Below are 26,951 nucleotides of genomic sequence, written 5' to 3'. Positions count from 1 at the left end.
GTTGAAACCCGAGCACAAAATTATTTACATATGATTAGGAAATAAATGAAAACATGAAGAGATCCTTTACACGAAAAATAAATTGATTAGTGTCATTATTTAATGCAAATTCAGTTTGAACAGACTAGCATTAGTAGACAAAACGCGGCAAAAACACCTTCAACCCCCCAAAGTAACACTTTTCTTCAATCCGTTTTGGTTCAAGATTAGTATATCAACACCTCCTATTAGGTTTGGTTTGAGATGAGTATGATTAATTCCGGTAAGCTGCTCACTGACACATTGGAAAATTCTATATTTTTCCTGCTTAACTAATTTAGTGTAGTCGGAAAAGTGTATGATGTAGTTATTGTTCCGCAATTAGTTCTAAAAAATGGTACCTCGCATGGTTCTACAGTTCGTGTTGGATATGCATATACCTTTTCTGTTAGGTTTGCTAAGTCCTCGAGATAATGTTGAGATTGAATTTTTTCTAACATATATTTCGGACATAAACGATAATTCCATAAATAAAAAAGTTACATTACTCTAAGTTGATTGAAAACAACGTTCATTGGATAACCCAGCGTAATATGAGAAATGCTTTTAAATATCTTTTTTTTTGTAATATAAATATCTTCTGAAGATTGGTACATCTAGTGGTTCCCCATATAAGATGGCCATAGTTTATATGCGAGTAAAAAAAAGAAATGTATAATAATAGCTGTTTTAAGAGGCAAGATGTGTTTATGACGATATAAAATACCAACGAGGCTTGATAATTTAGATACTATGAAATTAATTTTATCGCCCCATAACATGTTTTCATGAAGCAAAAAATCCTAAAGTTTTAAATGTGGGTACAGTGTTCATTTTCGAAGAATTTAAAAAGAAATATCTTCGGTAATGTAGACATATTAATTTCTTGGTCAAAATAAGACTGCGTTTGTCTTACTGGCATTTATTTTTAGAGCATTACATTTACTCCAACTATCAAGTTTGTGTAATATTGCATTGGAGTCACGTATTAGCTCTGTGGTGTTTTCTCCAGTAAAAAAAATAAACTAGCATTATCAGCGTAGATAAAAAATTCGTTGTTCAATTTACGTTTACTATGTCATTTATATAGATATTTAATAATAGAGGCCCCAAAATACTCCCTTGAGGAATGACGGACTAAATTGGTATTATTTCAGGTGACTGACCATTTATATCTACATATCGTCTGCGGGAAGACCAGTATTAACTTTAAAGAAGTGACACTTGGCCACGAAATTCATACATATTTAATTTTCTAATTAGCACATTATGATCCAGGTAGTCAAAAGCATTAGTGAATTCGACGTATATACCGAGAGTAAGTTTTTTATCCTCAAAAATTTGAAGTATATGTTCTTTTTAGTCTAAAAAAGGCGAGTTCGGTAGAGTGATATGTTTTCGGAAGTCAAATTGACATGAACTTGTTAGGTTGTGTTTATCCACAAATGTTGTCACTCTAAGGAGGATAATTTTCTAGACCCTTAGAAAATAACGATAAGATTGAAACGGGTCGGTCATTATCTAGGTCATTTTTATCACCCTTTTTATATATGACTGTTACTTTAGCTTATAGAATTCGACTGGAAAATACTCCGAAGCATAGATTAGGGATGTGCGTTAATCAAGGAGAAATAAGATGAATAACGTGCTTAACCGGCGTGATCTCTAATTTATCAGAATCACAACTGTTACTATAACTAGGTTCTGTGCTTTCGGGGCCTATAATTCTAAGAATTCTGAGGTGTTTTTTTTAGTCTTCATTTTTCTCGCGGATTTGGTTGTTTTTTTTGTGTGTAAATTTTCGGTCTCGAAAAAATATATTGGTGCTGACTGGGGTTTATGTTGATGGAAATGGGTAAGGGATGTAGTTTCGAAGAAAGAACTAATCTCTGCCGACACTTAAGGGAGAGGAGGGGGTTGTCTTCAGAGTAATAAAGAAATAAAGCTTTATATAGAAATTTTCCTTCTGTGAAACTTGACTTTTTAAAATTCGACAGCTGCTCAGATTTGATGTTTTCCTTTTTTTTCTTGTTTTTCTTTGGGGGGGGGGGGGGGCGCTTGGTAAAACTGGTTTGGGCGTTAATTTTCGGGGCTTATCGGTATTTTGTGAAAACAGGGTAAACCAATAATAACGGTTTCATATCAGTGAAACCAAACGGGCTAATAAAGCCGTTCAGTGAGAGTTTTGAGCATTATTCAGTAGAATCTCAAAATGCATCGTGCTCACATGGCTAAAGCACTAAGCTCTTTTGTGTGGATCCAAAGTCGCGAATACTTCCAGCGCGCAGTACGCGAAAGTTTTTAAAGATAAATGCGCGTTTCAACTATATCGTTAGCTAGACATAAAAAAGGTAGAGTTATTCTCTTACGTTTAGTTTACTAACGGGGATGGCTAATTCTTGACAACGAGAGCTTTGGTGAGTCGTTGTCACTGAGCATTCAAGATAGACGTGCAGAATGTTTCTGAGAAAAAAGAACCATGTTTTTGGGCCCATGTAACTGAAATACGAATAGCTGGAAGCTGAAACTTTGTAAGAGGGCAACGCTAGTGATGATGATAGAAGATTAAAGTTTGAGAATTAGAATATTACCTCGATCAAAAGATAAAAAAGAAAGACGAAATTTCTGTACAGGCCGACATCCATCTAAAACTAGTATTGTCAAAACATGAAATGACATCGTACACGGATGTCGCATTTATGTCTGTGAACGACGTATAGCAGCAAGAAAGGAAACATTTCTTATGACAAGTTTGTTTCGCCGAAATAAATGTTACAGTCGCCCCCAATATCATTGCTTGTTTTGATGATATGGCTTAGGTGAACGTCGGCTTGCAGAGAAATTACGTGTTTCTTTTTTATCGTTTGATCCAGCTAACGCCATGCTCTCAAACTGTCAAATTTTAGCACCACTGCCAGCGGCATATTCTTACGGATTTTCAGGTTTCCGTGATGCACATAGTTTATGTGCGCGGGCAGAAAATCATGGTTCTCTTTTCACATAAACACCCAGTATACAAGGTGCTTTTTTTAAGCTTAACATATTTGTTTAAACAAAACCACGAAAACTAAATTAATTCAGTTTGTGCAGGTGAGTTTTACGGTCAAAGGAACATAAGGGGTAAATCTTAAGATAATTTGAATAATTAACTAAACTATGCTATTAAACTTTTTAATTATTGAGAATATACATACATTTCCAATTTGAAACTTATTCAACGTCAGCGAAAACCATTCGTTTTGAGAAATACTTTAAGCGCGTAAGAAGCGCATTGGTCTGCTAAAGTTACCACCGGTGCAACAAACACAAGTCTGGGGTTATGATAAGAGACGGAAAAATTGCGCGGGTACATTATCACACCCCTAGGTTGCCCCTGCTACACGAGTGGAAACTTTAGTACCCCACCGTGCTTCAAACGTGGTTCCAGTGTTCCTAATATTGACTGATTGAGTGGTTTTAGGTGACGCCCAGAAAGCTTCTAATTACAATTATACTTATACTTTATTAACTAAAGCGTTCATCAACACATTTGGTTTAATTGGCCGAATTATCGTTCCGATTATCCCCCTATACTACGAGGGGGAAACAAAAGGAGCCGGAATGAATATCTGAAGAGCAGGCCGTTTGCAGTACAAGCTCCCGCCGCTAGCGGCGATTAACAGCAGTCCGAGTCAGTTTGCCGACCGGCGTAATGTGGTAAAGTTCTAGCGGCATGTTGCAAATTTTTTCCCCAAGCGCTTAATCATAATTTATCGCTTTTTGCACTGCCTCATTTCAAGGACCTTCCAGTTCTACGTGAAGTTTTTCTTTCGAGACCTTTTCATAGGAGCGAAAAGAAAAAAACTCACACTGGGCGACGTCCGGTGAAAAGGATTGAGAAGCGGTGTCATGCAATTTTTTTCAAAAGCTTGTTGGATTGAAAGGGCATTGTGTGATGGGGCATTGCCGACATGAAACCCCCACTCTCCGTGTTCCACAAATCGGGGCGTTTCTGCCTTATTGAGTAGCACAAGCGTGGAAGAACTTCCTCGTAAAGCACCCGACTAAAAGTTCCACGAGGAACTAACTGTGAGTGAACAATGGCCATATTTCCTCAAAATGTTCATCATTTGAGGAGGTTGAGGGTCGCCCTGAACGAGGTTGCTCATCGATCAATAACTCACCGCCCTTGAAGCGAGAAAAACACTCGTGCACCTGATTTTTTCATGGCATCTTCTTTGTTAGCTGTTTGAAGCATTTAGACCCGACGCTCACTTGCGTTTGAGAGCATTCGAGTGCATTTCGGCCGCGAGAAACCAGGACATCCGTGCTTCTTTTGTCGCATGCTAAGATGATTCCTTGAGTTGGATTTCATGCTACATGCAAAGGACAGATGTGCCGGTGACTCGGTTTCGTTCCTCGTCGCAACGCAGTCAAACGCTTTCAAACGCAACTGTGCGTAGAGGCCATTGCAAGAATTTCCGCCGCAGTTTTTCCTAAAAGAAGGCAGACTTTAACGGCCGCACGCTGTTCCTTCAAATCAGACATTGCAAAAAAAGAAGCAAAAAAATAAATAAAAAGGACGAATGACTTTGAAACGTTTGGAAAAAAAATCGCAGCATGCCGCTATAACTTCAGGAGATGACGCCAGTCGGTAATTTAACTCGGAAGAGGTGCCTCTAAGCGCTGCTAGCGGCGGAAGCTGATACTACAAACGTCCCGCCCTCCAGAAATTCCTTCCGGCTACTTTTGAGTCCCTCCGTCCTACGTCCCATGGCCCGTACAACTCACCTTCACAAACAGCATTAGTGTAGCTTGCATGCCTTTTCAAACATATCGGTAGAGCATAAAATGAAACGCCTCGTAAAAATGTTCAATCTCGGTAAGATGTTCTTTTGTGTCACTTTCTCTTAGATAGATAGACAGGCTTGCCTTCGACGGGCGCATCGGGAGATTACTCTTTTGGCCTAGTCGGTCTCAAACGTGAGCTCTTGGAGGAACTCACGCTACTAGAGGTATGCGATTACACCGAAAATCTCGAAGCATCCGAGGGCTTGAAGAGCCTGTTGAGATATATATATATACGAACACGCTACGTGACATCCTGCCACGTTAAAGATAAGCGCGGGAAAACTTCTCGTTGTCGTTTCCTCTACTTATTTGTTCTGATCATACAGTCTTCACCAGTATGAAAGACCCATTCGACGACACAGTTTTAAGGGGTTGTGCGAAATCCGTTTCAGTCGGACCTACATTTCCTGGGATGTTAATATAAAGGAATATTTGTATACAAGTATTTTCTTTCAAAAACAAAGAGTGACCCTGGCCAAACGGTATTTCTATTTTACGAGGTAATGGGATCTAATCAAGCAGCAACAAATGCGCAAGTCGTTAGTCCTTTTGTGTTTATGATTGAATCAGCGACGATAGAACAGGTAAAGAAACATGACAAATACCATACCATGATGGTGCGCTTTGTCATTCGTTCATTAATTCATTCGTTTATTTTTTTTTGTGCTGATGAACAGCTTTCGCTTTTGTAATGATGCACAATAAGCATACCGCGTGTATACTAATGTCTCGATCCCACCTTGGACGGCCCGTAAACATCGATTTCTCAACGCGTCGTGCTGAGATTTATTACTAGAGAGGTGCCCGAAGGGAGTGCATTAATTACTTGAGCGCATGAATACACAAAACCTGCGGAATGAAAAGTAAGAGAATAAGAACTGTCCATGGAAAGATTAGGGCTAAGCCTTTTTTTTTTCTTAATTCACCAAACAATTGTTCTACGCTATTCTGGCATTTATTACACCTAAAAAATCGGTGAAGTGGAAAGAAAATACAATATTAATTGCTAAGTTTAATAACGCTGTCTAAATGGTCCTATCAAACCAAGTACACCGCATAACTTGCATAGGGTAATCGGTCTTTTATATTTTGGAAGACTGTGCATTCTAAAATTCCATGTATGCTCACTTTCCCGTAGGACAAGCAAATAACAAAGCAAGGATCCAGGTGAACGTAACACAACGTATTCTGCGTGTCTTAACTTTTCCTTTTTCTGTTCCTTTCACTTCATATTTATCGTCCTGGACACATGTTCATAAAATATATTCATTGGCTAAAACCGCATTTTTACAAGTAATCTTGGGAGTTGGGTCAAATTTGGATACCAGCATGTTGTACACCAACACTGTACTCTATTCACCGTTGAGCTGGCAGTGCAGTAGAAGCTTCATTCTAGCGGAACCGATTCATCGCCGGTCTTTTCATTGCTTGACCACTTACGTTATATTGTGCCTAGATTTCAGAGTGTTTCAAAGAGTTCAAGCCCGGTCACGTGGCTTAAGGGCTGAGGACCCGAAAGCGGCGATCGCCTGCGAGAGCATATTCTACCTTTGCCCAGTTCCTCTGCCCGTTCTTCTTGTCCCCTCGCGAAAACTCACGCATTACGCATGTGCGTTCAGCACCCAATTTGCCCAGGAAGTTTCGGCTAATAGATCGCAAAAGGCTCTGCATAACTTGAGTTGCCCACCTCTTTTAGATCTAGGCTTTCTAGTATCCGCATGAAAGCATGATCACGTGATGCAAGACTGATGACCAAAGTCCTTCTTGCTGACCGTTGCCGACGGCTCATCTAGTACGCAACTTCCATCGCTTTATCCAAAGAAGAACAAAAAAAAAAAAAAGGGAAGGGGATGCTATGGAACACGGAACAAAGTCAGGTGTTCTTCTGAGCGGTCTTTTCTCGGTCTGGATTTGTGTTGCGCGCCACTCACCTGGTGACGTTTACCTTATGTAGATGTCGTCACGGGCGGGGGAACGCTGACAGTCGCGACGAGGGAGTTTAGATAGATAGGAGTCAAGGGTTCGAGGTCTTTCCCGCCAGAACGAAGGATAAGTGAACAGGCTCGAGTGGCTCGTTTCCGTTATCATCTTTCACTCGGAGAAAGTTTGACTGCAGGACACGTGTTTGCTTTCTTTGCCGCGCATGAATGACGGTGCCCGTTCACACTCATCGCGTCGGCGTCAACAGATACGGGTCCCCCGAGAAGTTAATGACGACGCACAGCTCATGCGCACAATTTCTGAGCTTGCGCAATACCATGCCCTACGATGGTTGGGAGAGTCCAACGCGTTGGGGCCACCTATTCTTGGAGCTCGAAGCGTTTGGTGGAATCTTCATTGTGACCTTCCTTCCCTAGATGGCAGAGTGTGTTTGCACACCGCAGCTCGGAGTACGGGTAGTGAAATCTCGCGCTGCAGAAAGGCACGACTCCCGGGTTCACTCGCTACCCCTGCCCGTTTCGATATCAATGAGCATCGCACACCGACACGTGCGGTCGTGTATCGCACAACTGCGCGATTAGTGCGACTAAATCCCTGGTTAGCAGCGGGTATTTCACTGGCTAAAAAAGTGTCTAATCTGTCCAAGCCTATAACGGACAATCTAATTGTGACCCTTCTGTTTGCTCGCAGATGATCCGCAAGGCGAGTCTAGGTGCGACTTCACCAACGGCATCTGTGAGTCCTGGACTACTTCAGAGTGCTCGACCAATGGCGGCTGCTTCAAAGCGGTCCAGGCTCGAAACACCACCGACGGACCAATCAGAGATCACACGAAAGGCACAGGTATTGCGCTACTTGAGGAACGCCTTGAGTGCCTAGAAGGACTTGAGGGAACTTGACTTAGTTCATAGTGCGTTTCAAATGAAGTCGATGAGCCAACCAGGCTGCTTTAAAATTGCGTCATCATGGTGGCCATTGTCTTTGTGTGTTCGTTATTGCCGGCTAAAGTAATCACGTAAACTCTTAAAAAAAAGTCTGTGCGTTTACTTTCACGCACAACACTCGGAGAGCCAATCAGCGCAACTTACGGACGCAGCTCAGCGAATGCCGATGCGGAAACTTATGTTTAGACCAAAAAACGCAGACTGAGTTGTGACATTCAGCAAGCGGCAAGCGTGACGTTTTGCATGGCTTAATGTCACAACTCAGACTGCGTTTTTTGGTCTAGACATATGTTTCCCCATCGTCATTCGCTGAGCTGCCTCCGTAAGTTGCGCTGATTGGCTCTCCGAGTGTTGTGCGTGAAAGTGGACGCGCAATCATTTTTTAGAGTGTAGAGTGAATGCGGCGAATCACGGGCTTTCTTTCTGCGCGATGTTCGTTCAGCCGGTGATAAAATGGACAGTGACAAAGAGTACCATGACCATGCACCTTTGACGCTGCCAACTGGCAGCGTCGCGTCGTAGCGTTAGCTGCGTGCCGGACCTAACGTGATACAGATTCATGATCGGGAATGACTCGCGTCATCTGGGATAGGTTCGGGCTTAATCGAACGCAGACAGCTAGCATGTTGTCATTTAAAAAAAATGAAAGCCGTTTACAAGTTCTTGTAATGACGAATTACAGCGCAGCTCTTGAGGAGGAGGAGGGAAGGGTACTGAGGGGAGGGTATGCCTCTCCTCCCTTCTCTTCACCTCCTCATCATGCTGCTCCTCCCTCCGAGTGGCGTCGGCGAAACCGTGAGATCACCTGAGTGACGTCGCGTGACCCTCGTGACCTCACGGGGTTCACGTGATCTCATGGGGGCCACGTGACCCACACGTGGGGGTCAGGGGGTCACGTGACCCCCTCAGTGAGGTCACGGACTCCCCTCAGGGGGTCCTTGTGGGGGTAAGGGGGGTCACGTGACACCCTCAGGGAGGTCATGGACTCTCCTCAGGGGGTCGCGTGACCCCCCTGACGTCCCCCGAGGGGTGTCACGTGGCCCCGCTGAACCCCACCCCGGAGGGGTGTCACGTGACCCCCCTAAGCACCCTGAGAGGGGTCACGTGAACCCCCTAACCCCCTGACCCCCCCCCCCCCCCCCCCCCCCCCCCCCGAGTGGTGTCACGTGACCCCCTGATCGCCTCCGTGATGTTACGTGACCGCGCGCGGACGTTTCGGCACGGTGCCGAAACATCGCCGCGGTTACGCGGGCGGCGACGGCGACGCCGCTCAAGCCCGAAACGGGCGCCTAAGAGCTGCGCTCTAAGACTACAACAACAACGAAACGCTGGCTTTCATAAACGTGGCGTAATTGTTATTTTCATGTGTTTGTAAAACGTAAGTTTAATGTTATATACGCATTCTAAACGTCTTAGCTTGTGAACACCAGTTTTTGGAAAATTGATAAGCAATTGTGTTGCATACTTTAAACGTACCAGCATCATAGGCGTTTAACGGGGTTTTCAGACGCCAGACGCCTATGTTCACGGCGCTTTTTATCAGAGAGCTTAATGCGCACCATGTTTACACTTGATAGTTTAGAAATTACTGAGAAGATGCAAGGGAGCTGGTGAACTTTCAACATTGTAAAACCCGAGACGTAGGACAAAAGAAGAAGAAAAAAGGGGACAACACAGACACAGGTTCCTTAACGAGGAATCTATTCAATGAACAACACAGTTGTTCCTTGATTAAAGCGACACTACGGCTAATCGGGCCGATAAACCTGGTGATATTCCGGAGCCTTTACCATTCTCGAGCTCTTCTCCCTCGGTGTGCACAGGTGGTCGAGATCCTCCTCGCCTACCTCACTCCTCTTCGCCTACCCCTCTGTTCACATGGCCTCCCCGTCAACTAATCAGCTTTGAGCACTTCACTCCTCATTTTCCTCCCGTCAACCAATCAGCGTCGAGTCTCGCGGCCACGCGTTTATCTGGGTTTCACGAAATGCAGAACACCTACCTAGCCAAAAAACGCGTCACATGTGACAAGAAACGCCATGTAGAAGAAACAACTTTTTTTGTGGGATCAGTAATTTGTCAATTTCGCGAAACATGATCGCAGAAATACTCCCTGTTCATAAGAAAAGAAGAAAAAAAACGCGATTTGAAGTAATATGCCAGCTATTCGTTTTCAAAATAATCACATATTCGTGTGATTATTTTTTCGCGATGTTTTACAAGTCGCGAAATTAGGTTGTCGCGAGAATGAAGTATTTTACGAAAGAGTCCTTTGAATGTACTGTTTCCCCCTGGGTGATCTGTGGTTTCCGCAGCAGAAAGCTAAGCCGTCAGCGAACGCTCGGATGCCGCGTGAAAGTAACGCAAGTTATTGGATTAGAAGCCAGAATGTGAGAACTGAACCTAACATAAAACAAATGCTAGTTCCAGCTACATTAAAACAAAAATTGAGAGCGACGAAATCCCGCAAATACGTTGAGGCTGAGCGCGCCTCATGTCAAAATCGCAAACCGTTCTGCTTTTTATTAAAAAACAAAAAACAAAAACACAAAAAAACAACAAAACAATAACAAAAAACATTTATATTTTTAACCAGGACATTCTAGTTTCAGATACTTGGGCAACTTTAACAATTCGCGAGTGCTACATCCGGAAGCAGTGCAAGCTTTGCTTCGATGGGTAATAGAGCGGTGTCACCAAGCGAACTGCGCAGGCGCGCGCATTCCGGAAGTGGTGCCTCCACCATGCTACTTGTAGTCATCCCTTCCCGGCTACATACGGCTGAGCGTACGTACATCATCATAGATTATCATTTGGCACGCCCCGGTATCACCTTGATTCTCTTGCATGTTTTTACTTGATAAGATTGTGCTGTATGTGATGCCTCACTTTCCTCAGCAAGTGCAGAAAAGCAGTTTCGGTCGTCTTATCGCTTTAGAATCGCTTTGTCGTCTGCTTCGTCGTCGTCTGCTTCTTCGTCTTCGTGAACGCGTGAGCCCACTACCGTTCACGAAGTAATCCCACTGCGGCCGCGAAAAAAAAAAACAAAAAAATCAACGGCGCCATTACTTGAGCATTCCGACTCCTCTGACGTCTCAATTACCTTGCAAACAAGTGAACATCTAGTGCAACAGCAAAGAACAAGAAAATTTGAGGGACCATCGGCTCGGTGTAGCACCATGGAACAGCATCAAATGTGATGAAAAACTGAGCTTGGTGGTGCTCAGTCTTGTGCATAACGTTTAATCAGCCATCAAGTAAGACGAGCTGAATAGACTTTCTCGGTCAGCGATAGTTTTCTGAAAGTTGTTTCATTCTGGTTGACAGCCTGTGCGACAGAGTACAGGTGAACAGTGGGAGAAGCCTGCACACAAAGAACTGATTTGCAGAAAGGCCATGCCTGACGCGCCGTAAAAATTGGCATCTATCAAAAAGAAGCAACCATGCCAGATACCTGAAAGCTTGGGGTGGAGATGATTTTTCGTGCAGTTTCTATTCAGTTTTATTTTGTTTGCGCAAGATCTGAACGCTAACAGTCGCCCGACAGGGGAAGCTTTTTTCTGCGGTCTCGACTGGTGCTAGTGCAGAATGGATCAGTAACACTAGCCTAATAGACCACCACAAAATGGATGAGGTCCGTTTGTTACATTTTTGGCGGTAAGTACGTGTTGCACTTCTAAATTGCATTATGTAATCCTTTCGCGTTGGTATGAAAAAAAAAAAAAATGAAGGCTCCTTCCGAAAAAAATTAGTTTTATATCAAGAGGTGCGAATCGCTGCTCTTTTTTAATGATTGTCCTTATCTTTTCAAGCACAGTTGTGCTTGAAACATGTCGTCGCAATAGCAGTTATAACCACCAAAATACACCGAGTAAGTAATAAAAACGGTCTCCGCAAAGCAGTGCGGTGGTCCTATTTGAGATAGACCAACGAATAGGCCGCTACGGAGCAAATGGTCAGATTCCAGCTTACGGAACACTTCGGCACGCTCTACGTCTCGTGCCCTGTAATCTTACATATTTTCGCTGACGTGCAATAGTTGGATATAAATTATGAAGCGAATCGCGAAACAAATCGTAACACGATATTTTTCCTGCCGCTCTGTCCGGGTCTGTCGACCTTTCTTTGCCATGCTTCTTTCTTGCGGGAAGACATAATATCCGAGGCCTTTTTGCCTGGTGCTGTTGTTATAGCTCCGTGGCATACAACATGTGAAGCCACCGATTGAAAACCATGAGTTAACACCTGGCTAGAGGTCTCGTGCTAACCCGAAAATTTCCAAACGCCGGGCGTACAATGCGCGCCGACGCGGCCGGAAAACTGGGGGGAACTACAGGTACCAGAATGCACCACGGCAGCGGTGGCGTCGCGCAACTCCTCGTGAGATCGGTCGATTAGTCTTTTTGTCGCAAAAAAAAGTCAATTCGTACTCCTGGGGCGAAATTCCGTGGTTCTGGTATAGCTTTTGTTCTAGCTCCGCACCCCGCCCGTTAATCGAACTTTTAGATCTAATACTTTCACCGATTTTTATTTTTAATTCTGTTCACGTATAGGGGCACCTTGCTTAGTTAATCGTAATGTTTCGAGTCTATCAGTGGGACAAATATGTTTAAGAATTTTATGTTTTTGCGGGATAGTATTCGCCACTACCGCCCGCCATAGCAACTTTCGTTTTGACTCGTTCGGGTATGATGTTTCGAGATTTGAGTGACTTTCCCATAGTTTTATCGCGCCATGGTATCGCGAGTTTTCCATGTCCGTGGTTACAACTCCGTCGGTGTGCCTGTGGGCTAAGAAACGGCTAGGTCCTCGAAGACAGCGAATGAAGGAAGAGAGGGAGGCACCGCCCAAAGGTTTCTAGACGAACGACATCTCAAAGAACAGGTGCAGGTTTTTTGCACCCTTCATTTCGCTCATCGCTTAGTTTGAAATCGAAAGCGTCGTCAACGGCAGTTTAAATACTGAAGCCTTCAGCGTTCACGTTCGTTTCACAATTGCCGAAGGGATACGCTTTTGTGAGCTACGACTGCATGGACACCAAGACGGCATGACTTCTCTGTAACCGTCTTCCTTTTAGCCTAAGTTCTTTTGGAAGCACACCTCGCCATATGGAACGCGGTGTGATGCTTGCTAGCACTTTGTACTAACGGGTTGGAATGGAACGCGAGTAAATGGTGCGTAGAAGGCGTCTCTGGTTTGTGTGCGTACCGCGTTAAAAAAACTGGTACCTCAATGTCCGCTTGATGAAATCTCAGAAGTATCAAGCTGTCGCCGGTCGCGATCCTGGAGGTGTCCCAGCAGCGGTGCTGTATGTGGTAGACGCCTGTTGAGCTGCAGGTCGCTCTCCAGTGTGGCAGTTACGGAAGCTAGGGCAGCCAGAAATTGGGACGCCGCGACGACAGCGACACTCGCGTCCGCTCGTGCTTTTCGCCAGCATTTCTGCGACCAACCGCCAGGATCGCGACATGCAACAGCATGACACTCCGGTTTCTGTGACGTCATTTGTTGCCACTTCGGGACCACTTTTGATGTATGAGCAGCCTATAAGACGCTAAACACACCAGTCAAAGACGCGCTCCAGGCACCGTAATGCGAGCAGCGGAGCGCGTGGCCGTTGACACATGGTGCGTCTCCTGGAAGCCTCTGGACACTGATAAAACTGCCGGTTCGAGCGTAGGGCGCTGCGAGGGTGTGCGTACTACCCCGACGTGTTTGACCCTCGCCTAGCCTCATCCGAGCTTCGACTATATTACGACATTGCGCCGGCGGTGCGCTGGAAGTTCCGTCACAGCCACTTTCGTGGGCTCGACACGAGCCGCTTTAGGAAGCTCGGCACTCGCAGTAGGAGCAGGCTGCTGCGCGCGTGCCTCGCGCGCGCGTTCGTGGAGCATGACTGCAGCGTCACGTAAGCTCCCTCCTAAGTTGCATACACCTATATATTTTAAATCTGAATTTCATTACGCATTTTTTAATACCACGAGAACATCTGTGTGGCTCTGATAACTGGCGTCAATAGACGTATTGCTATATTACCCAAGCATCAAGGAGAATGCAGGGATTGGTGTTCCACGCGCCGCACGCGCACGCCTTCCCCGTATAAAGGATTCGAAGTAAAGAACCAAAATGAGGCATTGACGAGCGCGCGTGCATGATACAATTTGTTTTAGGCATTTGCTTTAGAAAAGTTACTACTGCTGATGCCGGCACGTGCGGCGCGTGGAACATCAATCCCTGCATTCTCCTTGATGCTTGGGTAATTTAACAATGGGTCTATTAAACTCCACAGTTCTTCCGTGCACGAACGAACTGCTTTAACTTCTATTTCGCTCTTCTGAAACACGATCGTGATCTTTTAACGGGCGCGCTGAACGAGAGCCTGGCTGCCGGCAATGTGTGGTAGCTTTAGCAAACCGTTACCGTGTTCCGTGTACCCCACGACCGGCGCCTTTGAAGCATGCTTTTGAGTGCTTTGCACTGGTCATACCGTGCCCGCGGGGCGCACGCTTAAAAGCATGCTTCGATGTTGCCGGTGTTTGCGGTACACGGAACACGGTAACGGTTCGCTAAAAGTCCCAAATGATGAAAGTACTGCGTTTCGTTAAAATGTTTGGTGAATCGAGGACCTGGTGGACCTGCATTTTGGCAATCCAAGCACCATACACGAGAAACAATGACTAGAAAGGACACAGTGCAAGCGCTGGAAGCAAATATATAAAAGGCTGCCGAGTAATTGACTTCACGTACACGTCAGCAGTTGTCCAGGGTCACCTCTTGTTCTGTTGTCTCGAATATCGGACAGTTTCTACTATACTGCTAAAAAAAATCACAACACATAATAATAATACAGAATAAACTAAATAAAAAAGAAACACCTCAAGTTCAGAGGAAGCAATCTCAAGCTCGCTCCCCCTGAGACAAGACTAACTGCATATAAAGCACTAATACGGCCTACTCTAGAGTACGCTTCTATAATTTGGGATCCTTTTAGAGCCTATCAGATAAATAAACTAGAAAAAATACAAAGGATGGCAGCCAGATTTATATTGTCGAGATATGAGAGAACAGAATCAGTACAGGAAATGCTTAACTATCTCAACTTTCCAACGCTCTGTGACCGTAGAAAAATAGCACGCCTTAAATTCTTTTATATGCTACAAAATGGCCAATTTAATTTTAATACGGAACCTTACATAGTTGCTCGGCAGATCAGGCCTCTCAGAGGCAACCACTTAAACCACTACCAAATAGATACGGCAAATATTGATGCATATAAATACTCCTTTTTTCCAAGAACGATAACTGATTGGAACAGCCTACCACAAGAATTAACAACAGCAAATACACTAACCTTGTTTGAAAAAAGCATTCTGAACCTTTTTCAATGATATCTATCGAATCCTCAGTATTTCCTATTCACGTATAATCATGAGAATATTGTGATGTTATTGTGTGATGTCTTTGCTTCGTCGCTGTTTGACGATTTATAAATTCAATGTCAAGCGCTATTTTTGTATGTTTGAATTGTTGTTGATACAGTGTCCTTGTTTCTTTTTGTATTTGGTCATATGTATTCTCGTGCCTTGTGCAGCCCTGTAACAACCCTAACGGGTTAACAGTATACCTAAATAAATAATAAAATAAAAAATAAATAAAAGCATGACGCTGAGATCATGCTACACGGAAGGGCGCGCAAGATGCTTGATCCTGCTGCGAGCGGCGAGTCTCCTGGCATGGCTAGTGACGAGCCAAGGAAAGTGGATCTGACGGAACTTGCAGCGTACCACCGGCGCAACGTCGAATCGTGGGTAGTGCTCTTCGAGGGTTAAATCGGAGTAGGACGCACGCCCTCGATGCACCCTGCATTCACAACGCAGTTCTGTCAGTTTCCAGAAGTCTCCAGGAGGAGTATCAGGTGTCGACGGCTACGCGCGCCGCTGCTCGCAGTTCGACCCAATTCGATGGTACGTGCTCGTTGTCCTCCAGAAGTCCTTACAGTGTTTGTCCCGCCACATGTAGTACGCGTATTCTGTCTTGTTTATGAGCTTTAGGAACGCGTTGTTATCACCGGTGGGAACCAAGAGCCACGCTGAAAATATCACGGGACATTTTCACTGTTTTACGTGGTCTTAAAAGTGGAAATATTCGAAATTATGAAAATGAATGAATCATAGTGATCAAAAAAAAAAAAATGTTGTGACTGAAAAACATGGATATGTCGGGGAAGGTTGCCCTAGCTTTTTCATCTTTCGGTGATGTTTTGTTATTCTTGAAATGCGAGAGCCATTCAAAACACTTCACACGACTCGCTGCCTTCTCGCCGTAAGCCTGCTGAATCCTTTCCAAAGTGCCTGTTCCAGATTTGCGGTGCTTGATGCAGAATTGATGTTCGATTTCACTCTGGTTTGTGGCCCATATTGAAATTGACGTCTTTTGGACTGTTCGTTGAAAGAAAATTTATAGCAGGTCAAGTAGTAGAGGGAGTTCGTCACATGGGGCATTTCGCCATAGGAAAATTTGTCCCAGCGACAGTTCGTCAGACTACAGTAGGAACTTTCTCTTTTCGTGCCATTTTTTTTTGCAGAGAGTATTGCTCCCGAATGAAAATCCTCGGGTGAGGCCCCATGGGCACAAATGTTTGAAGTCTCTTATAATAGCTGGTTGAATCGCTATTATTTCTGCAATAGACACAGTCTGACTTCCCGGGACTTTAACTCAATCTAGGTTATGACTCGTCCCGGTAACAAATCAGAAGACAGGGGCCAATATGCAAGGTTGTCAAAAGGAATTTATTTAGAAGTTGTCACTCTACCCTATAGAAACATCTTCTGACACTGCAACGTTTCGGGCGCGCGCCTCGGGGATGTTTTTGCGCCCGGTTCCGTCGTAGCGACGAATAGTTGCTCGAAGGCGCTTGTCCCGTGCTTCTTGCTTTCTTGACACTCTTGTAGAGACTGCTCCGCTTGTGGCTTGGCTGAGTTCCATTTCGACCAGACTCTGCTTTTTCTTGAGCGACTCCAGGAACATCCAAATATTCGTTAATGCACAACCGGCATTGCTCTGCAAACTTAATAAGGACAATTACATAATCACCAATGGAGTATGTACGCAAGGATTGGAGTTAACATAAACATATAATTATAATCAATTACCTGCAGCCCATTTCGCCACGCCTCCAGACTTTTGTCCGTTTGCCGAAGTCAGTCAAGTGTCTTATCATAGACAAATAACAATTTGGGAGGGAACTGTACCGAGCAGGGGCCATTTCGACGTGGTCGTCCGATGTCAGTGTCCTCAAAACAGTCGGCCGCCGCGATCGCCTCCGGAGGAAGGATTTCTAGCAAATATTGGAAGCCTTCAGGAATATTACAGACGGGGAGAAATGCCAGTGGTGGAAGCGCTTTCAACTAGAATGAAAAATTTATCTCACTTGAAGTACACAAAGAAAAGAGCACGATAGTGAGAAGAGTGGAAAAAGTGTCTCAAAAGAAATTAACCTTGACTGCAAACCGCTCGTCGGTGCCGTAGCGTCCTTGAAAACCCGTGACACACAACTTTCGGTGGACTGATTAAGCCAGATGAAAAATACATCCTTGTACACGGATGCCCGATATAACGTCACGAGCGGCGTTTGTGGCTGCGAGTTCGAAGTTCTCATTTATTTATTCATTTCCGGAATACTGCCAGCCCAATCTATAATATTCAAGTTGCATGTACGGTTGCAGGTAGGACACGGTAAAAATATGCAATACGAAATTTCTCATACTAATGATGATACAAATTATCGATTATTTCGTGGATGTTTCCTTACACACAGAATCGTCTAAATTTCTAGCGAAACAATCATATCTAGCAAGGCTTGTCACATGCTGAGGCAAGTCATTCCAATCACGAAGAGGTCTAGAAAGGAATATTTAATTTTTTTTTTCATACTGAATTTCGCGAAGCAAAGTTTGTGTTTCCGCCTTGTGTAATGGCCGTTGTTGTATTTCAGGTAGTCGTTTAAAATTAACCCAATCTTATCCCGTATTGGATTATACAAAAAATTCAAGCGCTTCACTTTTCTTCCTTATAATAACTGTGGTAATGCAGACGAAACACACAAGGTTGATATGGGGGTTTCCCTGTCGTATGCGTTAATGGAATAGGAGAACCTTTTCTAAACGCCTTCCAATTGATCAATGGATGTCTGACAATGCCGGTCTCATAAAATATCTTTATAGTCCAATAGTGGAGGAATAAAAAAAGTGTAATCCACGAGCTTCTTTTTTTTTTTGCTGTACAGTGACATATATTCCTTCGTAAAGACCGTAGTTTACGGGAAGCATTCGCTATACCATTCACAAAATGAGCAGACCGACTTTAGTTCGGCGTAATGGTTACTTCTTACTACTTATTTGATGTGACCATTTCCAAAGGAACTCAGTTTATAACAAAGTGAACTACAAGTGGAGACCTCTTTAGTATTAGTGTCATTTAAACGCATTTCTCTTTATTTAAATCAATTTCGTAATTTTCGCTCCAGGAAAATACCTTGTGCAGACTGTCATTTAAACGTTCCTGATCGACAATACAGGATACCTCAGAGAACAAAACACAATCGTCAGCAAAAAATACGACACTGTATTAATGGGTTGACCACCCGCAGGTTATTCATAAACACTGAAAAGGCCAAAAAGACCAAGTACTTAACACTGGGGCACTCCTGAAAGAACAGGCAGTTCTATTAACTCTGCCTTACCAACATTCAGATACTGCTGACGGTCTGTAAGGTAAAAGTCGATTAACCTTAATAAACAGGTATTTTCCGGCACCTGCTCAAGTTCATACAGTAATTTACAATACGAGACGCTGACAAAAGCCTTCACGAAGTAAAAAAATAGCAGCCGCCTGACCATCATTATCCACTACGGTAGCAAATTCATGGAACCTGTGAAGAAGCTGGACCACGCGGAAGGAGCAGGACACTAAATGGTCGATGAGGACTGAGAAGAGCCTGGTGAAGTAATGAGCATGATTTGTACGGCCATATGGTTAACGTTCGATCCACTGTTATTAAAGTAAAAATCGAGTCACGTACCAGCGGTATGTGTCCTCGGTTTTGTTGGGAAGCAGACCCCACGCCATGGGAACGGCAATCCCTTCTTCAGCGCGCGAGGGGTCTTTATGGTCCCAATATAATTTTGAAGAGCAACGTCGCTTGGGTATCACCACATTCCTAGATGTTCCTAGAGTCGCTGAAGAAAGAGCAGGCACTGGTCGAAATGAAGTTAAGCCAAACCGCAAGCGGAGTCGTCTCAACAAGAGTGTCGAGGAATCAAGCACGGGAAAAGCACCCTTCAACCAATTCTTCGACGCTATGACATAACCGACAGCGCAGACATCCTTTAGGCGTACGGCCGAAACATTTCACTACGAATAGATGTATCTCTACTGTGAAGTTACTATATCTGAATAAATTCCTTTTGACAAACTTTTATATTTGCCGGCGTCTTCCGACTACTTTTTGGGACGACTCGTACCCGGATTGTGTTGGAGTCCCCGAAAATCAAACAATTCCTATTGCAAAAAAAAAAAAAAAAAAAAAAAAAAAAAAAAAGTCACAGCGATTTAACCAGCTAATACAAGAGACTTTAAACAGTTGTGTCATAGGGCCTTACTCGAGAATTTTAATTTCGGTGTTCTATGCTCGGCAGTAACAAAACTGGCACGAATAAACAAAGTCCTTTCAATGGTCTGACGAACTGTCAGCGCCACCGATTGCCCTATGACGGACGACCCTACGAACTGCCCTGGTACCAATTGACCTGCTACGAATAGTCTTTCGACGGACGGCCTTTAGCCCGAACTTGCTATTGTGCTCGTGCACACGGTTGAAAGTACTCCCGTAGGGAAGCTTTGTTTGTTCAGAGAACCACGCCCTTCGACATAACGACGCACGTATGTCCGTCCCTACTACTGCTGCCGATGCACCACCATTATGCGTTCTTTTTTTTTTTTTACGCCACAAAAACTAGTCTCGTAAAGCTCTGATCGCACCTAGTATATTTTTTCGTTCTATTTGATGTGCCACTTCTAGTACGCTTGCCGTTCATGCTAGGACGACGATGCGTGCATTTGGTGTTCTTTCTGGATAAAATTTCTCCCTGAACGAGGAAGCGTTTCCAAATAAATAAATAAACAAAAATATACCCTGGCAACACAAAACCTGCCGACGACGTGCCTGTTGCTTCATGCAGAGGACGGATGGTACGTTGCGGCTGTGTTTCCGCCGGGCACGTGGACCGTCCAGAAACCTGCTGTCCTTCAGCGGATAACCCCGGGTCCATTCTGCTTCACCGGCTGGTACCACGTCTCGGGCCTTCGGTCCCCCGTGCTGACATTCGCGGCGACTGCCCTGACGAGGCGAGGTGCCTCGTACTCGACCGAAGACACGGTGTTCCTAAAGGCGGACTTCTCTCAGACTCGGCTGTGGCAGAAGGTGGTCTACGAGGAGGACCGTAGCGGCAACGTAACGGTGACTAAAAGTTTTGTCGATAGCCTCGGTTTCGATGCCGTACCAATGAGAGCGTGATGCAGAACTCGTAACCAAAGTTTCGCTGCAAGGAGTTAGCAGACATTTTAGTTTTGGAGAAAAAAAATAAATGTTACCTTCGACTGCTAGTTGTGCTAGTTGGTACTCATGAATAATGGGAAATACGCAAAAAATAAATAAAATGAATACGAGGACCAAGAAGAGAGGCATTCAGGACAGGCCTTCTGGGGTTTGTTTAATCTATATGCATCATATATGTGCGTGTGCGGTTTTAATATTTTTATCTGTGTGTTTTATTAGAGCTCAGTTGCAATACTGCCTGCCCTGTGTGCGTATCTTCTCTGTCCTCGTTTTTTGACGTATTTCCCATCATGTTACTTCCGATTTCGGCCGTTATTTTCTGGAACATTAGGCCAGTAGTTCTCAGCCACTGGTGTTTCGGGGACCCGTTCTGGATTAGCAGAAGTGATGGGGGACCCCATTTACCGGGGGGGGGGGGGATGAAGGAGGGGGTACTGGGTGATTACAATGGCAGAGGGGTAAATAAAAAATACAAAAGGCGTTTTCCGCGAACACTCATTTGAGGACTACTGCATTAGGCACGTACTGTTGCAAAAAAGTAGCGTTCTTCAATGCCGGACTATAAAATTCATGACGTTGCGTAATTAGGTAAAGGAGGATGGGAATTACTTTCATACAGGCTTAGCGAAAAGAAAGTATTGTATTTTCCAATTAATAAATAAATTTAGTTTTCTTCAAAACTTTCTTACACAATACATATACTATAACGATGCGACTTATACGCATTTTTTTTTTAACTGCGGAAGCATCTTCAGAAAGCCATCAATCTTCAGGTGAAGCATCCTCAGAAGCTTCTGTACGTAATAACGAGGCAATAATAATAATTATTGTGCTGCATGCAAGCGTAGACAGCGTGAAATCAATCAGCCCCAATGCGAAGCTCCTTTCTCTGCCGTAGATGAGAAATCTAGCCAGTGCAGTACCACAGCCAGCCTGGGGTTCTTAACGTGCATCGCGTAGTAGCGGTGCATGACCTCACGCAGGTGCGATGCCTTTTAAGATCGAAACCGGCAGGGTTAGGCATTGAACCGAGGACCCCTGGGTTCTGCAGCGCGAGCCTTCGCCACACGTATTCCGAGCTGCCGTGTGCTAAAAAACAAAAGACAAACAATGGACGTATTTACCCAGATCATTCCTAAGCTGCTTATAGTTTGTAGTGCGGGCTTCTTTATTAATGAGGCAGAATTGTGTGGACTACAACGTGGGTCCGCGAACATTTTGTCTATATACACATTAATTTGGTGCCTATTAATGATATATCACTGTGTCATTATTTGCGCAGATTTTCATCAGTTCCTCGAATGCCCTCAACAGCCTTGTCGGGCTGGATGACCTGTCTATTGTACCAGGAAAATGCCCACCAGGTAAACTTTATTGGCTCATTTCCTCTCTATAGCTTTTTTCGCAAGCTTCCCTTAGTCGCTCATCCAAGGGCCGAGTTTATTTCACAATGGCTCACAGTTTTCGTGGTAACTCAATACCCCGTCAGTGTGCTTTCTAGTTGAGTACGCTTAATGTAAAGAATTCTCCCTAAAAGTATTTCAAGTTTGACGACCCTAAAATAATCTGACAGATTTTCAATATCTTTATTTGATCGAGAGGTTAAAATTAGTTGTCACAAAAATGTATTCTGTAGTAGGCTTTTGTTTCTGTGAAAGTAAAATATTCGATTATGGAACAACGACGACGACGACGATTGGAACAGGAAGAACCATTTTCTGATGCTCCTCCTGTAAGTTTGAATTTTTTTGATTTTCGCTAATTTTCTCGTCATGGAGGTTCCTATTGCAAAAGGACGCGTCAGCCAGTGCTCCACGAAAAGATCAATGCGGATCCTGTGCAGCTCGCTTCTACCCAAAGCAGCAATACCTTGTCTGCTCTGCTGGCTGCGACAGAGAATTCCACTGCAGATGCTTAAACGTCGGCCTCGAAGAATACAATATCTTCATGAAATCTGGAACCAGCACCTTTAAATGCACGGGTTGTACCCGGCGGCACAGTAAGTCACCAAAAGTCCAGGTTGACCAACCAGATACGCCAAATGACAACTTGACGGACGCTTCCACGGGTGAGCCAGCGGCAGCACAGGATGACCTTTACGTCCCCGCCGGTTTGCTGCGCGTGATCGACAGTATGACAAGAAAAATGGATATCCTGACCGCCGAGTTCAAATGCCTCAGAGCTGAAAACCAACACCTTCGCTCCGAAGTGCAGCAACTCCGGAAGAACGTAGTGGATCGTCTCCCATTCCCGTCTTCACCGCCTCAACTTTATGCTACTACTGCCGCCCCGACATCCCGCGTGCCTCTGGCGGCAAGCAAGGCGTCGTTTGCACCACCCGCCCTTGCACACTCGAACAACCGGCCTTATCTTCCACGCTCGAACTTGACACCTCTCGAGGAACCTGGCCTTCTTCCACCACCGTCAGGTTCTCGTAGTAGGGATGATCCGCATCCCGTGAGCTTGACGAATGACGGCTTCACAGAGGTCAAGCCTCGACGACGTTCCAAGCCTTCTAGTGGCACTGCTAAATCAGACACTGTGCAGGCTGTTGCTAGGCCCCAGCGCCGAATGGCACTTTTTGTATCTCGACTTCGACCGGATACGTCGGTTGCCGATGTCTAGGCGCTTGTCGAGCCGTTCCTAGGCGGGAAGTCAATTGTCTGTTCCAAAATGGTAATTCGATTTCCCTCGTATTCTTCCTTTCATTTGTCTTGTGAGCAGGCCGTGTTTGACGCCATTAACAAACCGGAAGTTTGGCCGGAGGGCAGCATTTTCCACCAGTTCTTTGGCCAGCTTGACCATGCTCGTACTTATCCCCTCGAAACGACATCAGATGTAAATGTCGGAAGTGCTTAGTATTTTTTACCAAAATGTTCGAGGACTTCGCACAAAGGCTGATGAGTTTATGTCTAATCTTATTACTGCAGACTTTGACGTTATTTGTTTATCGGAAACGTGGCTCTGCGATGGCTTCCGAATTCAAATTAATTCACACCCAGCTACAATGTCTACCGCCACGACAGAGACTACATAAGCACGGGGCAAAAGCTAGGTGGTAGCGTATTGATTGCGCTTCACTCTTCGCTTGAGTCACATCGAAGGTTCGACCTACAATCGTATTCAGAATGCTTATGGATAGAAATTAAAACTGCGGATGGTTTTAATTACCTTGTTAGAAACTACTATTTTCCACCACTATGCGATCCTTCAATTTTTATCAAACATCTTGAAACGCTGGAACAACAAGTAAACTTCGATAGGTACAGAGTTCAAATGTACGGGGACTTTAACCTTCCGGAATTAGATTGGTCATTGGACGTTATAAACGGTGGCGACTTAATCACATCAAAAAAGGCAGCTGGGTTGTTATCGTTTATACATTTTTGTGGGCTGAATCAGCTTAACAGTTTCAAAAACTCCGCTGGTAATGTTCTTGACCTAGTGTTATCAAATAATCCAATCGAATCAATTAATACTGTTCCGATCCCTCTAGTACAAATGGATATATATCATCCAGCACTCAATGTGCAAATACGGCTGCCAAGAAAGTTTCAAGCATTGAACAGACCCTCCGCCTACTGTTACCCCAAAGGAGATTATTTGGGAATGTATAAATACCTTCATAATTATAACTGGAGCGCTGTTCTTGCTGTTCCAAAACGCAATACTCAACTTTCCAAATACCCGGACTGGTTTTCTCATGATTTAAAAATGTACCTTAAGAAAAAAGATCATTTTCATAGACTTTTCAAAAAAACAAGGCTCTAGCTTCTGGTACACTCAATTTAGTATTTATCGTTCACTCGTCAAAAAATTGTACTCGCGCGATAAACAGTTACATCTTGATGATGTCGAGCGCAGTCTGAACCGCCGCCCCGAAATTTTCTGGAAGTTTGCAAAGCAGCACACTCGTAACAATTCACATGAAATTTCACTGCGGGATTGTTCTACCGGAAACACTACGTATTTTTCGTCCCCACCAGAGGTGGCAGACCGTTTTGCAGACTATTTTAGTCAATGCTATACAGTAGGTCAGTCAACTATTCAGCCTATTGACATAAAAGTAAACTGCTCCTTTTTACATTTCGCTGCACCAATTGTTACCAACAGGGGACAGGTAGATGCCATTTATTTTGACATGTCTAAAGCATTTGATAAAGTTGATCATGAACTATTGCTCCACAAATTATCGTTATACCGTTGTTGTTCTGAACTACTTCGCTGGTTTCAAAGCTACTTGTCATGTCGTACGAATCATGTTCGAATTTCTAGTGTCCCTTCCAAACTATTTTACTCAACTTCAGGTGTCCCCCAGGGGTCTATTCTTGGGCCTCTTTTGTTTCGGATATTTGTTAATGACATAACCTCATGTGTAAAAAAAGCTGAGCTTCTACTCTTTGCGGATGATATTAAGATTTTTATGCGTGTTGCTATTCCTCTTGATTGTAATGCTCTTCAGCACGAAGTGAACAACATACTGCAATGGTCTTTGGCGAATAATTTACTCCTAAATCCTTCCAAAACTAAGGTTCTTTCTTTAAGCAGAAGACGCACTGTTATGCATTTTACCTACTCTCTGGGAGGAACTCCAATCGAACGCGTGACTGTGATGAAAGATCTCGGTGTGTGCCTTGATAGCACATTGTCATTTAATGCTCATGTTTCCTTTATTGTTGGCCGTGCGATGAAAACTCTTGGTATCATATCTCGTATAACTAAAACGTTCAGACGCCCTGCTTGTATGATTCGTTTATTTTGCGCTTTAGTTCGTTCACGGCTTGAATTTGCCTGTGTTGTTTGGAATTCTCTAACAAGTACAGAGTCTTTAAGTATTGAATCAGTGCAAAAAAAAAAATGATACGCATTCTATATGATAGACACGTTCAGCGTCGCTTTTATTATGATTATGAATTCCTTCTTAAGAGCGTTTTACTTAAGTCTCTGTCAAATAGAAGATTTGAGCGTGATCGGATTTTTTTGCACAGGGTGGTAAATGGTTGGACTGATGCTAACCAACTTTTGAATTCTGTCGATTTTCATGTTCCTTGTCGCGTTACCAGAAATTGTACTGTCTTTTATACTAAATTCATGTCTAAACTCTCACCACTGTCCCGTATGCAAGTTTCATTTAATACAATCGCATCGTCTAGCTTGGACATCTTCACAGATCTCGTAGTTTTTCGCCGGAACTTGGGAAGTCTAGTTAAAAGTTGATACTATTACATTTTGTGTGAAGTGTGCTACCTATTTGTTGTCATGCTAATTTGTACATTTTAAGCTGTGCGTTTGCCGTGTTTCTTCTTTTGTTTTGTGTGCGCCAATATGAAGACCCGCGTGGTTGTTTTTGGGCACATTAAATAAACAAATTATTATTATTATTATTATTATCTTTTTTATGATCTCAAAGTCGTGGTTTTGTTTTTGACAGGTTGATGCGACAAAGGTTTGGTCTGCTCTATCTGAGTTGTATAACTTGGATTTTTTTTAATAATATAATTATTGGGTCTGGGAGCCAACGTAAAATGAATGCCTTCTTAATTTAAAGTTTTGCCTTTTGCAGCCAATCATGATGGATCGTGCACTTTCGACTATAAGGACCAATGTGGCTATACCAGTTCTAGCCCCAAGGGCTCGTGGCACCTCAAGACACGGTATTTAATTCCCCAAAAGGGCATGGCCCTAGACGATCACACAACCGGAACACCCGTTGGTGAGCCGCAATCAACTTTTCTGCGCCTCAATAAGAATGTTAAGCCATCAGGTTTCAGCTAGCTAAAATATCGGTCGGTGGCAGAACCATCGTGTTGTGGGAAAAAAATATGGCGGTGAAACCCTGATGTCATCTATGTGAGCTCTGAGAGTTTGAGTGTCAAGCACAAAATTTGTAACACCGCTGTTTAACACCAGTGTTAGAAGCTCTATAGGTTTAACACCAAGGTTTGGCAACTTTGAAAAAAGAGTTTGGGAGGCTCGGCGGGGCGCCCTTGCTCTTAGGTTCTCGCTCGAAGCTTTTCTAAAAAGGAGCGAGTTCCCGTTTTTTTTAGCTGTGCTTTATTCTTCTGGAGGAGGTCACAGGTTTTTAATTGCCCAACCGCTGAGTGCGATGGCTGGACCATGGCCTTACGGTACTTCTCGATATAAGAGTGGCTTTATTGGCCGCATACAACAATACTGAGCCTGGAGCGCGTGCCCAACTGGTGTGTTTGGTGTCCAAAAATGGGGTTTTTCAATTTCCACCCAGTGATAAAATAAACGTGTCACGTGGTTACCCGCCATGATTTTGGCGGTCTCAGAGCAGCGGTGGTGCCTGTGGCAGACGCCCGCTTTGCTGCGGGTCACTTTCCAGCTTGACGATCCACGGTAGTTTCGGCAGCCAGGAGTTGGAACGCTGCTACGATACCGAACTCCTGCGTTTGTTTACACTTTTTGCCGAGACTCCAAGCCAGGTGGGTAAAAACGGGAGCAGAATGCGTAAAATCCTGAGCGCTGACATCAATAATCTCGAGGAAAAAATAAATGAAAAAGAGAGTGACAAAAAGTGGAGAAAGGAAGCAGACTATAAGTTAGGCAGGTTCGTTTTACAAGGGGTGTTTTCTTCGTTC

The 26,951-nt window shown here is 44.1% G+C and overlaps 1 protein-coding gene across 1 annotated transcript in view; it reads left to right on the top strand.

The window, feature by feature from the left end:
• Positions 1-26,951, top strand: part of LOC8033083 (MAM and LDL-receptor class A domain-containing protein 1) — an 83,585-nt gene that overhangs the window by 12,669 nt on the left and 43,965 nt on the right. Inside the window, exons 2-5 of the mRNA XM_040210477.2 lie at positions 7,480-7,632; positions 19,970-20,247; positions 21,629-21,710; positions 25,910-26,059. Coding sequence (XP_040066411.1) covers positions 7,480-7,632; positions 19,970-20,247; positions 21,629-21,710; positions 25,910-26,059 — 663 coding nt within the window. The remainder of the gene's footprint in view (positions 1-7,479; positions 7,633-19,969; positions 20,248-21,628; positions 21,711-25,909; positions 26,060-26,951) is intronic.

Source organism: Ixodes scapularis, unplaced genomic scaffold (assembly GCF_016920785.2).
Source record: "Ixodes scapularis isolate PalLabHiFi unplaced genomic scaffold, ASM1692078v2 PGA_scaffold6__148_contigs__length_123643588, whole genome shotgun sequence".
Classification (NCBI taxonomy): domain Eukaryota; kingdom Metazoa; phylum Arthropoda; class Arachnida; order Ixodida; family Ixodidae; genus Ixodes; species Ixodes scapularis.
This window is presented reverse-complemented; position numbering and strand designations above follow the sequence as displayed.